General features: G+C 42.5%; 1 protein-coding gene across 1 annotated transcript; it reads left to right on the top strand.

The window, feature by feature from the left end:
* The first annotated feature begins 7,315 nt into the window (after positions 1-7,315).
* LOC139406055 (B-cell receptor CD22-like) lies at positions 7,316-11,675 on the top strand. Its single transcript, XM_071148519.1, has 9 exons — positions 7,316-7,386; positions 7,621-7,694; positions 7,988-8,338; positions 8,518-8,775; positions 8,872-9,135; positions 9,209-9,299; positions 9,429-9,492; positions 9,610-10,276; positions 10,375-11,675. The coding sequence occupies exons 2-8, from the start codon at positions 7,640-7,642 to the stop codon at positions 9,859-9,861; spliced, it is 1,335 nt and encodes a 444-aa protein (XP_071004620.1). The 5' UTR covers positions 7,316-7,386; positions 7,621-7,639; the 3' UTR covers positions 9,862-10,276; positions 10,375-11,675.
* The last annotated feature ends 1,189 nt before the right edge of the window (positions 11,676-12,864 follow it).

Below are 12,864 nucleotides of genomic sequence, written 5' to 3' on the forward strand. Positions count from 1 at the left end.
GGTGTCAGGGGTACCATTTGGTAGCCATTACTGTTGAAGAAGGAAATCAGGGGAGGCGCAATGGTGCAGAGGGGGGAGCGAAACAGGAAGCAGTCCATATGCAAACCATTACCCTGGCTCTTATCAGACAGCCTCAATATCATAACCCTGGCATAAAATACAGGAGAGATTTAATACACACATCTGAAACGCAATGCGGATCTTTAATGCCTGTTGCTTTTTAAATGAGCTAAACACCATGCTCAAGAGAACGATGTATCCTTCTACTGCATGTGTCTGTTTTTTTTCTCGCTAGGCACCATTGCTTGAAATAGCGTGTGTGTGTGTGTGTGTGTGTGTGTGTGTGTGTGTGTGTGTGTGTGTGTGTGTGTGTGTGTGTGTGTGTGTGTGTGTGTGTGTGTGTGTGTGTGCGTGTGTGTTTACGCGGTCTAGGATTCAGTTAGATGGTCTGACAATGTTTAATGTAGTGTGAGCGCAATTACCGCAGCAGTTCTGTCTGTGCTAGTGTGCCCTGTTACACCCGTCACTGGCTCCAGGTGTTGCTGTAAACACTACACCCTCTCTAAGTGTTTGGAATACCACAGCCCTCACCGTCTCCTCCCACTCTCCAGATGTCTATAACTGTGTGCATGTGGGTAGGTATTAATTAATAGAACAGAACATGTATGAAATATGAATGAGCTTGTACATGAGATGTAAGTGGTGAAAAATATGCATGTTCATATCTTTATGTATCTAAATGTGAGGTTTCAGGCATGGGTAAATAGTCATCCATGTTATAGAGCAAGCACAGATCAACCTGTTGGCCTTGTGCTTCAATAACTCATTGCCATTTGCCTAATTCACTTTCACAATAGTTTATCCCCAATTTCTAAGACAGGAGGAGACGTCTGCACTTTGTACAACAGAGGAAGGGACGCTCAGGGCAGATATGCTGCCAAATACAGGGATGACACATGGATGACACAGCACGGATGCTCGGGGTCTCCACAGTGACCTGTCCCTTCCCGCTAGGGACATTTAAACAACGTACCATAGCAGATGAATCCTCTTTATCTCTGAGCAGTCAGCAGTTGAAACGCTTTATTATCATACACTGTGACACTGCCAGGGCAACCAATGAAACGAGGCATAGAATGTGGAGAGAAATGAAGATTTCAGATAAAAGAAACAGCAGCGAGAGTCTATTGTTTTCAGACACTTCATACATCTGCACCTCTGCCATTTGTCTCATGAATCAGCTAACCAAGAACCAAGCTTGAGGTTCTATCTGATTATCTGCATAATCATTATTATCATTCTGTGCAGCGCACCAAAGGGCCAAAAGTTCCCCACCCTAAAACTTTTGGGTCCCTCATTTTTCAAACCTTGATTGCGTTTGAAAAGTTTCCTCTAACGAGGCCCTCTCCTGTCTCCTGGCTGGTCGGTGGCAGTCCATGCAGTGAAGTCACTGTTATTCCAAAATCAGCTCTGGAGCCTCCAGGCCTACCATCCAGACCTGAACTAATGAGATGGAGCAGTCACATACAATGAGTGTCTGATAAGCCAACACATTATTTCTACGTCCCAAATGGCACACTTTCCCTATAAAGTGCACTACTTTTGACCAGAGCCCTGGATAGGGTGGCGGCTAGATGGAGCATCAGTGCTGGAAGTTGAAGAGGAGTCAGATTCCATATTAAACTTGAAGGAATGGAGTATATTTATTTTGGAAGAGCCTAAGGAGGGCTATGAAGCTGCAAATACTCATATAACGCCAATGAGGCAATGCTTTTTAGGATTAGATTTTAGCATTAATCTCTTCATTAAAATATAATTTCACCATAGCTGATTTTTAACACGGGATCCAATTTTCTAAATGTCACAAAGCGCTAGTCTTTCTCCACCACATGCCAGCAGTTTGAAATCTTAAAATCTTAATCGTGCATTCAAAAGAATGATCCTATTCTTGAGGAAAACTATAGTATTCAACTGAAAAGTTAAAAATAGTCTAAAAAGTCTAAAAATAGATAGCTTAATCAGTGTGTGTGGCTCAGCGGTTTATCCAAAAGAGATGCTCATTACTTGACACTTTTGATGTTTCAATGAAATGCTAAGTGTAACAATAATGAGTCCAATCTCATTCGTTTCAGTGTCGCAAAAAAAAATAGGGAAACATTTGAAGTGCAGAGTCTGTGTGAAACAAACAGAATGACAGTGTCTGGTCACTCGAGACAATTTTGTAATCCTTTTTTATCATTTCTGTCTATCAATTTATAAATCATTCAAGCCTGTCCAACATAGCCAGTCTCTTCAGTACTAGGACTGTATAATGAAGATCAAAAGGAATGAGGATATTACGTGTGACTCTAGATATTCCCCCAGGGACTGGCATGATGGCATCCACCATCTACAAAACATCATCACCTCAGAGCACAGCAACCTTTACCCCTATCGGACAAATCCTGGCATATCGCCAAAGCATATTTACACAGGATGGATTTCTAGAAGCCATGTATTACATTTTTACCATTTATTTTGACAGGTAAGTTGACTGGGAACAAAATTGTATTTTACAGCAACAAGCTGGGAAAGAGTTGCAGGGGGAGGAATGATTCAACTGGAAGCTGTGGATGATTATGTGGTGGCCAGGACACGGAGATTAGCACACCTACTCTTACGATAAGTGCCATGGGACACCCATTTTACCGTCCCACCCAAAAGACAACACACTATGCAGGATAATGTCTCCCTAACTACCCTGGGATCTCCTGAGACCAGAGTGCCCCCTACTGGACCTCCAACAGTTTTTCCAGCAGCATCTGGTCTCCCATCCAGTGGACCGACCCTGCATAGCTTCATAGGGAAGCCAGCAGGGGATGCAGTGTGGTATGCTGCTGGCTAAACATATTGACAGACTTGGCAATGTTCTTTCTCACTGCAATATGCTGTATGTCTACGCACCTAAGAAGACTTGAGGAGGGATCAATACCTCTCCTCTCTCAAGAGCTCTTTAAAAATATAATTTATTTTTGTTTTCTTAGATTACAGTCATTCCTAAGAGGATAAACTAGAACAGCAGTATGAGAGAGAGAGAGAGAGAGAGAGAGAGAGAGAGAGAGAGAGAGAGAGAGAGAGAGAGAGAGAGAGAGAGAGAGAGAGAGAGAGAGAGAGAGAGAGAGAGAGAGAGAGAGAGAGAGAGAGAGAGAGAGAGGTTGTATTAGTCTGACTGTAGCCTTGGCCCTGGGATATGGACATAAAACAGAAGGACAGACGGGTGTTAAAAGACCTTATGAGTAATGAACGGAACTCAGAGAGCAATAAGAGAGAGGGAAAGGAAGGAGAGACCTGGTTAGAGCACTTGTCTATGCTCTCCTTAAAACGTATTGAAGTGTAAAGTATTTATGTCTTGCGCAACGCTCTCCCCCATAACATCTGTATGTTTTGTATAGCTTGTTTCAAATCAGAACGGTCAGAATGTGTTCGCATTCTAAAAGAGTCGGGGAGGAAAGCAAATGCAGACTCAACGTGGAGAAGAAACACTAGTGGGTGTGGCTTTTGGCCAGAGCGTTGTGGATGGGTATTCAGGCTACAGTGGGTATATCACTAATCAATACTCTGAGTAGTCTGTACACAATGTGACAGCGCCAGACAGAAACGAGACAGAAGATGGATATGGAAGGGATGAATGTGACTGTTCTGTCACAGAGGAATGGTTGTCACCTAGATCTCTCAAGGTCGGAGTTGTTCATCCTCTGTAACGATCTGTCGTTAAGAGGACCCCTACACCTGTGTCCAGTGTGTTGACTGACTTGTGAGAATAAGTGGGCCTCAAAGAGTCATAAATCCACCTGATGTTCAGCCGAATCCCTTAGACCTTAGAGGAATTAGTAGCTGACCTCAGCACATTGGGGTTCTCTAGTCATTCAATCACACCCATCAGCATCCATCAGCTCATTTGGCTCAGACCACACAGTCTGAGCCAAGGGAGCTAGATTAGATAGCTCCCTATTTTAGGGCGCCCAATATGTTGCCATGACACTGGTGGAGTAATTGATCTGGTTAAGTCCTGTTTTCCATGGGCCAGTAAGTGGTTTTGTATCAGCCGGTTGGCCCAGCTAAATTGGCCCTGCAGACCACTTCAGTCATACATTATTCACTATGGGGAGACATTAATCTTATTTGAATGACTGAGTGGAGGCTAAATAATCCACGGCAGGAAATGTATTTGGCTTATTTTGGCTCCATTCAGGGTGCCAGCGGCTTGTCTTGGCAAAATGAGATAACAAACGTTTTAATGAGGAATATCCTTTACAACCCAAACAAGGGGAATCTAATCAGGGTTGGTGATGTGCTGTTTGGAAGAACTTCAATTGTCACACTGTCTTTCAATTTCTCTCCCTGTTTCACACTTTTTAGCATCTTACCCTGTCACAGTGCAAATCTCTCTTAAATTCAACTTGAGGGCATCAATCACATCACCACCTAAAATGTTTGTTAAAGGGGTAAAAAAAGGGTCATTTTTACCTTTTTATTAAACTAGGCAAATCAGCTAAGAACAAATTCAAATTTACAATGAGGGCTTTCCCCGGACAAACCCGGACGACGCTGGGCCAATTGTGTGCCGCCCTATGGGACTCCCAATCATGGCCGGATGTGACACCGCCTGTAGAACCAATGACTGACGCCTCTTGCACTCTAGCACTGAGATGCAGTGTCTTAGACTGCTGCGCCACTCAGGAGCCCCCAAATGGAAGAATAAAAATGCTCTGGGCTATGAAGGTCCGGCTTCATCCTTCCTATCCCCCAAGATATCCCCTGTAGAGATTTGGACAAATGCATCTATTCTGACATTCTTAACTCACACTGGCATGCGACATGGATCATACTGTATAGAATCCAGGGGTGTAGGGACAAGCAGTCACCATTCAACCAATTAGGTGCTGTAGTAGAGGAGAGGCTGGGGGAGGCAGAAGGAGGCACTGAGGCAGGCAGGGAGGTTGGGGGGAGGCAGGAGAGGGGAGGCAGGCGGAGGTGAGCAAGAGGGAGGAGTCTCTCTCTCTCTGAGGCACCTGCCTGCCTGCAGTGACAGACGGGTTAAATCATTAAGGGATCTTTCCTCCCCATTTCACTTTCCAATTATGGTACAAGACAGTCTCCCTAGCATGACTTACTACCGTCTCACAGTACATACACAGCCTCAATGTCTCGTACGGTAGATGTTCATTACTGTACCTCCCTCAGAGTCAGCCAGGGCTGGAAGATAGATTTAAAGTGACTAATGATCTTGCCAGGGTGTAAGGTTATACTGGGCATTGTTTTGGGTCCTCAATGGTGTTCAATTCAATGGAACAGCACACACGAAAGCTTAGACTGCCATAACAGTGTTTCCCCTAGGATTTTTTTCAGCAGTGACAAAGTTGGGTGGGGGAGTGGTTTCAGAGGCCTTCTTGGCCACAGAGGTAAAATGTTGCTGTTTTATTAAAGCTAATTTCCTCCAATTCTACACGTTGCCATGGGGCGGAGAAAACATTTACAGCTGTAAAGCAGATTTTCTGCAATTCTACACATTTGGTAATGGGTCTAAGAGAAAAATAAAAGTTTCAAAGCTAAGTTCCTGCAATTCAACACAACTAGCCATGACTTATGTTATCTGAGTGACTCAAACATAACAAAATGAATGTGAGTTTGGGTGCGCAATTACGCTGGTACTGTCCCGAGACCCTGATGCTAGAGGGGGTACGCAGCTGGAGGTTGAATGTTTGAAGGGGTACGGGACTATAACAAATTTGGGAACCACTGCCTTAGACAATACAATTCTCAAATGTATCACGGTTTTAATACTGATCAATAAGGTTACCCATCAAATATATTGATGACTAATTTCTTGATGACAGATTAAAATCCTTGGTTTGAAGTTGAGCATAACAAATGTGTCCTTGATTCATACCAAAGATGCTTGGCACAAAAAAAAGAGACATAGTGTCCTTAGATGTAAACAACAGTATTGTGCATTTTTATTTGCATCAGGCTTAGGTATTCACCAGTTATAAAGTGTGTTTAAGTTGTCTACCTTTTGTGTTTCTAAGACTGCAGGGAGGGAGATGCAACAAAGGACAGCAGACAATGGACAGGTGAGTTCAGATCAAATAGTATTGGTTTTCTATCAGATGATCTACATTATATTACTGTTATTATTTTACTTTAATCGTCTTATCAAGGTAAAAGTAATTATCAGTCAATAAAGGATATTTAGGCTTCCTTCCTTTTTGCAACATGATAATAGCTTGTTCCATGTGATTGTACTGCATTTGATGATTTGTTCTGCATATGAATCTCATTGTGAAACGTTTTGTTTTGCATTACTGTTTCCATATGTGTTATGTACTAGCATGTAATACAACATTAGTCTCATTGCCTGATACCTCCTAATTGCAGTATCAGGTGCAATCTATTCTTCATCATAGTAACCATATTTCTTCTATCATGTTCTATTCAATCTGCTCTGTTAACAGATCTGTAGGCCTAGGTGACATCATCAGTTGTTCTGCTTCTAGCGTCTCTGGGTCTTTGAAAAGTGCCATATAAGTCTGTTGTGGTGTTCTGATTATTATAATGATCATAATGAGGATGATTGTAATTATAATTATTAGGTAGAATGCATCTGTCACATCTGCTCCTGCTGCGCCCTCTGGTGGTTGTCCGGTGTCTCCTTTACCTCAGTTCTTTCCCTGTGTTCTCTCTCTCCCTCTCCCTCTCTGTTTAATTGTGTGATTGGAGACAGGTGTGCTGGAGTCAGAGCAGATCCCTACCAGCTGCAACTCATCCATAAATTAAGATCTCTACATATACCCATTCCTGCCACTTCCACTCTGCCAGAATGTAATCTCTGCGCAATCAGTTATTATTCTAGCCTTTTGTCTTTTCACAAGATCCTGTTGCTCTGCTGTGCTTGTTTCCCTGCCTTAAACCATTTTTTGTCCTCTCCTTACAGTACCGCTCTGTTTCTGGCTCCTGTCTCCTGTTCCACATCTCACCACCTTGCTCTGGATTTCACTCCCCACCATTACATTGGATTCCCCTCAGGACCTGTTTCCCTGTCCTGCTCAGGCAACTCCAACCTCATTCTACACTCCTGTTTTTTTTGCACTCATCTGAGCTACCCCGGTTCTGCACTTCATATTTCTCTGTGTTCAATAAACACATTCATCCCGACTTCCTCTTCTGAGTCCGCTCTTGGGTTCCCCACCTTCGCTCCTCGTAACAGCATCATCTATGTTAATGTCTAAAGTGGAAGGACAGCTCTGTATCAGCTACTTTCAATATGTGCCAACCACACTGTTAGTTCCTGTTTCCACACACTGCTAGTCAGTTGATTTACTGTACAAGTCCTTTCCACTTCACTCTGTAAGTACGTGTGACAATATCTAAAAACATTGTGTTTAATTTGATGTTTTTAGTAATAAACCATATATTGTGATAATGATAGGGTCTTTGGCCTTAACGATATGGTCAGAATTAGAGGGGGAAATGTATTTAGAGCAATACATATATATATAATACCGTTGTGTGCTAAGTATCAAGTGCAGTTATTCAGCAGTTATAAAGTGTGTTTTAGTTGTCTACCGTTCTGTTTGTAAGACTGCATGGAGATGCAACAATGGCATTGAGAACAGCAGGAAGTGTGTTGATGGTCTTTATCTGGTCTGAGACAGGTATGGTCTCATTCCTAACCTTTCAGTAACCATCCTTTTCCTATCCTTTGCTATTCAATCTATAGACATTTCTAAACAATTCTAACAATTCACAATGAGTTGATCCTCAATGTTCATTTGTAAATTATTAATTTCCTTGTTAATATTTAGATTTGCTCCTCACACCTCACATATAGTATATGCTTGTGGTTTCCATTCGCTTATCTCTACGCAACTGTGGACAAAATTGGGTGTGGGCCAGGGGTTTCTTTAATGGTTCTTTAGTTGCCCTGTGATGTGTGACTGTGTTGCAGTGGTACTGGGTCAGAATGGCTGGAGGGTGACTTACAACCCTCAGAGTATCTGTGCCTTGAAGAGGTCAACAGTGGATCTGTCCTGCTCTTATACATATCCCAGAGGTCATACAGTCACAGGGACATCATGGTTCTATAGATGGTCTGTTGTGAAACCTCAGAATGATGATCGTGTGGAGTACTATGGGGACAGAGTGAATGACTGCACCCTGAGAATCACAGACCTGAGAGAGAGTGACTCAGCTGAGTACTGTTTTACATTCAGGACTCAGATCATACAAGGTTATGTCTTTCAAAGTGTGAGAAGTGAGAGCTATTCTGGCAGTCCTGGAGTCAGGCTGTCCGTCACAGGTACACTATTTTGTAATACTTTATCAGTTACATTCAAGTCTTTGGAAATCTGTTTTAATTTGATATTATACAGTACATTAGGAATGACAGTCTGTATATAATATGGACGTCTTGTGTAATTTGCTTACAATGGTTGTTGGGTAAGTTGATAAGGTTATAATGTTTGTTTTTAATCACAGGCCTGGAGGCAAAATTTCAAACTATAGTGACAGAGGGAGAGCCTGTGACACTGACCTGTAGCACCACCTGTACTCTGACTGACAACCCTAACCCCACCTACATCTGGAAGAAGAACAGACAACGTCTCACAAACCCAAAGACCAAAAGTAACTACCTGTACCTAGACCCAGTCAGCAGTGAGGATACAGGCAGATACTCCTGTGCTGTAAACGGCCATGAGAATCTCCCCTCTGCTGAAGAGACTCTCACTGTCAGATGTGAGTACAATAAATATATATAATCTAACCAATTTAATTCTAGTATTATACTTTGGTTACACTGTGTGTTCATTTGTATGTCATTCCCAACACTAGATGGCCCAAAGAGAGTGTCAGTATCAGTCAGTCCTTCTGGTAAAATAGTGGAGGGCAGTTCAGTGACTCTGACCTGCAGCAGTGATGCCAACCCACCTGTGGTCAAATACACCTGGTACAAGAAGAACGTAACCTCACCAAAAGCATCAGGACAGAGTTACAGCATCACTAACATCAGCTCTGAGGACAGTGGAGAATACCACTGTGAGGCTGAGAATACAATTGGAGCCCAGATATCTACACCTCAATTGATCATTGTAGCCGGTAAGATTGTGTTTTTATTTAAAATTTCAAGTTACACTATCAGATAACATTCACATCATTCTTTATGCTTTAGAGAAACAAGCTTCTGTGAAGAATGCATCTATAGGAATCATAGTGGTTGTTCTGGTTCTCATCCTCTGTCTCTCTGTCCTTATGTGGTTCAGGTGAGTGAATAATTTACCTCTTTTTTTACATTGTGTTTTTTATAATTGATCTTGATTGATTTGAATTGATTCATCCATTCATATGTTCATCCATTCATATGTTCATTCATTCTTTAATTTACAAAACAGGAAGAAGGCCTCCAAATCCACCTCCGACACAAGAGACAGAAGAGACACAGTAGACAATGGACAGGTGAGTGTTGGAATCAGTTGACTGAGAACTAAAGTGGTCTTTGAAGAGATGGACTCAATGTCTGTGGTATTACTTTATTTTTCAACCCTCATGTTGTCTGCCCTCTCTCCTCATCAGCAAGACTCTAGTCCCGTGTATGACAACATCTCAGGCATGGCCATAACCCATACTGCAGCACCGACAGTGGACACAGACAACCAGGATAACGTTCAATACGCCAGCATTCAACACAGAAACCAGGAAGTGCCTGAATACTCCACTGCCCAACCGTCTCAACCCCAGAAACAGGAGGAGGATGTTCAGTACACTGCTGTGAAATTTAACCACACCAGTGCTGTTGACATGCCAGTAGAGACCACTGTGGTATAGTACACTGGAAACACCAGGTTTTAGTGTAGCTGGTGAGACATACAAAAGTAAAGAGAAATAAGCCAATTGTTATGGACAAATTGTAGGGATATTTTCCAACTATTCTTCTTGTATAATATGTTTGCTCCAAAAATGCATTTCTTGTAGAACTTCACTGACGTTTTGGTAGTTAGAAAGAGGCCTCATGAAGACAGGACGTCAGCTCTGCATCCCAATTTTAGTCCCTCAGTACTTCTAGTTGGTGTCAACCACAGACATCACATTATTATTATTTTGCACTGTCAGTAGGTCCCCTTCCACACCTGGTGACATTAATTTGCTACATCACTACACCTTAGTTACACCTCCACACCTGGTGACATTAACCAGGATGTAGTGCTGTAGTAAATGAATGTCACCAGGTGTTGAGATGGAGGTGTAACCAGGGTGTAGTGCTGTAGTAAATGAATGTCACCAGGTGTGAAGGTGGAGGTGTAACCAGGATGTAGTAAATGAATGTCACCAGGTGTGGAGGTGTAACCAGGGTGTAGTGATGTAGTAAACACTGTCTGTGTGGGTGGACCATTTCAGTTTGTCCGTGATGTGCACGGCGAGGAACTTAAAACTTTCCACCTTCTCCACTACTGTCCCGTCGATGTGGATAGGGGGCTGCTCCCTCGGCTGTTTCCTGAAATCCACGATCATCTCCTTTGTTTTGTTGACATTGAGTGTGAGGTTATTTTACTGACACCACACTCCGAGGGCCCTCACCTCCTCCCTGTAGGCAGTCTTGTCATTGTTGGTAATCAAGCCTACCACTGTAGTGTCGTCTGCAAATTTGATGATTGAGTTGGAGGCGTGCATGGCCATGCAGTCTTGGGTGAACAGGGAGTACAGGAGAGGGCTGAGAACGCACCCTTGTGGGGCCCCAGTGTTGAGGATCAGAGGGGTGGAGATGTTGTTTTCTACAGGAAAACAACAACTTCTACAGGAAGTCCAGGACCCAGTTGCACAGGGCGGGGTCGAGACCAAGGGTCTCGAGCTTAATGACAAGTTTGGAGGGTACTATGGTGTTAAATGCTGAGCTTTAGTCGATGAACAGCATTCTTACATAGGTATTCCTCTTGTCCAGATGGGTTAGGACAGTGTGCAGTGTGAGTGAACATGCACACACACACACACTAATGATTAATGAATAGATCTACTGTACCTCCAGTGTTGAGGAAGGTGATTTTTCATTTCCCAGAGTACATGTCATAGTCCAACCTCTCCACCTCTCCTCCCCCTCAACTGGGCTTGGAGAAGCTAATCTCCAGACAATCTCTCATTTGCTCCTCAGGCATTGGGGGCTGGGCATTGGAGAAGTTGACTGTCTTTGTGGAGACATCAAGGTGCACCTGCACAGCGACAGCCACAAACCTTGTTCACAATGTGTCACCTTGTCAACAGTACAGCACTAAATCAGCCATAAAATAAGTAATGGTGGACAAGTGCCAGGCGAATGGCATCATTTTCTTGAACGTACCCCAACTCCTAACTCAAAATAGATTGGAACATGCCTTTACACTTTGTAGTAAAGACGGTTATTCCCTAGCCTAGCACACACACAGACTCCTTGGTAAATTAAATCATTATCAGGTGTAGGAGATTGTCTTTTAAGGGCCACTAAACACACCGATTGGCACGTGTGTTTTTCTGTTGCTCATTAGAAAAACGAGATTTCAGTCTGTTTCATCCCCGTTTGGTTTTTGACGTTTGTCCCCCATGAGACACTGTAGGCACAGAATAAAATAACCATGATGATGCTTTTGCCAAGGATGTTTTAGTTTTACATCTAACTAAGGTGTTTGGTGCATTATTTCTCAAGTAAGAAAATGTGCAATGTTTTGTCTTATGAAAACAAAGTTGGAGATGCTGGTCAGGTGTGTCTCACTGTCTATGCTATTGGATAAAGAGCAATCACTGCAGCTGTTCACCCCATGTTAGTGTGCAAATGGACATCATCAAATCAAAACCCAACCTTTATTTACCCGTTGTGATGCACAGATGTTCCAAACTCCGTTTTAGAAGAGACTGACTTTATGACCAAAATTAACATATTTACACTGTAGTCAATTTTGACAGTAGAATAACTGTTTCTGACTCGAATCGATGCCACATCGTCCATTTTTAAAGGGATTTGTTGCTTTTTAAAGGCAGTCACTCTTTAATGTCTTCAAGGTACTTAATTATAACATTAATTGTGTGAATTACTGTACCTCAAACTTCACAGAGGGCTCAAGTGTAAGGTTTTTAGGCTTCACATACACTTTGTCTTTGTCACAGGACACAGTGCACTTGGCCATCTTCAGGATCTGTGCTGCCACTAGGGAAAAAAGGGGAATCCCAGTATTACACATACAATGAACATAGATAACTCTGGAATAGGATCAAATCTGATTTGTACCATACATTACTATACATTCATTTGTCCTTTATCAAGCCACAAAAGTAAGTGATCTATCCTATTATATATCAAAGGCTAATCCAAAATGAGAAGATATGGTCCCTTTGTCTGTTCATATCTGGCCGCCCTGATTCCTGTACCTTTTTCCTTGATGCACTGACCGCTGTCATCACTGCCCTCGTTCTCCTTACTGGTAAACTTCACATTCTTCTCAGGGATCTGGGCATAGATCTGAAGCTAGCAGAGTCAATACTGTGAGTGTTTGTTTCTTTTTAGTTCCCTCATATTAAGTTCATATCAAAGCAATCTGTTGTTACAGCCTGCCGGTCAAATTGACAGAGGGGTGGACATTCTGAACCTTGTTTGAGGTCAGTAGGTCACATGACCAAGGAGCTATTGAAATTAGAAACATTGAAAGACATTGAAAAATTGCATGAGATGAAAATAGACAAACTAAAGGGTCTGCAATGTGTAGGGCCGCTGAGTGTACATTCTTTAAAGTCAGTATGACCAAGGAGCTATTGAAATTTTGAATTTTAAAACATTTATGTAAAACCGTGTGAGATGAAAATGGACAA

The sequence above is a fragment of the Oncorhynchus clarkii genome, chromosome 3 (genome assembly GCF_045791955.1).
Source record: "Oncorhynchus clarkii lewisi isolate Uvic-CL-2024 chromosome 3, UVic_Ocla_1.0, whole genome shotgun sequence".
Lineage (NCBI taxonomy): Eukaryota > Metazoa > Chordata > Actinopteri > Salmoniformes > Salmonidae > Oncorhynchus > Oncorhynchus clarkii.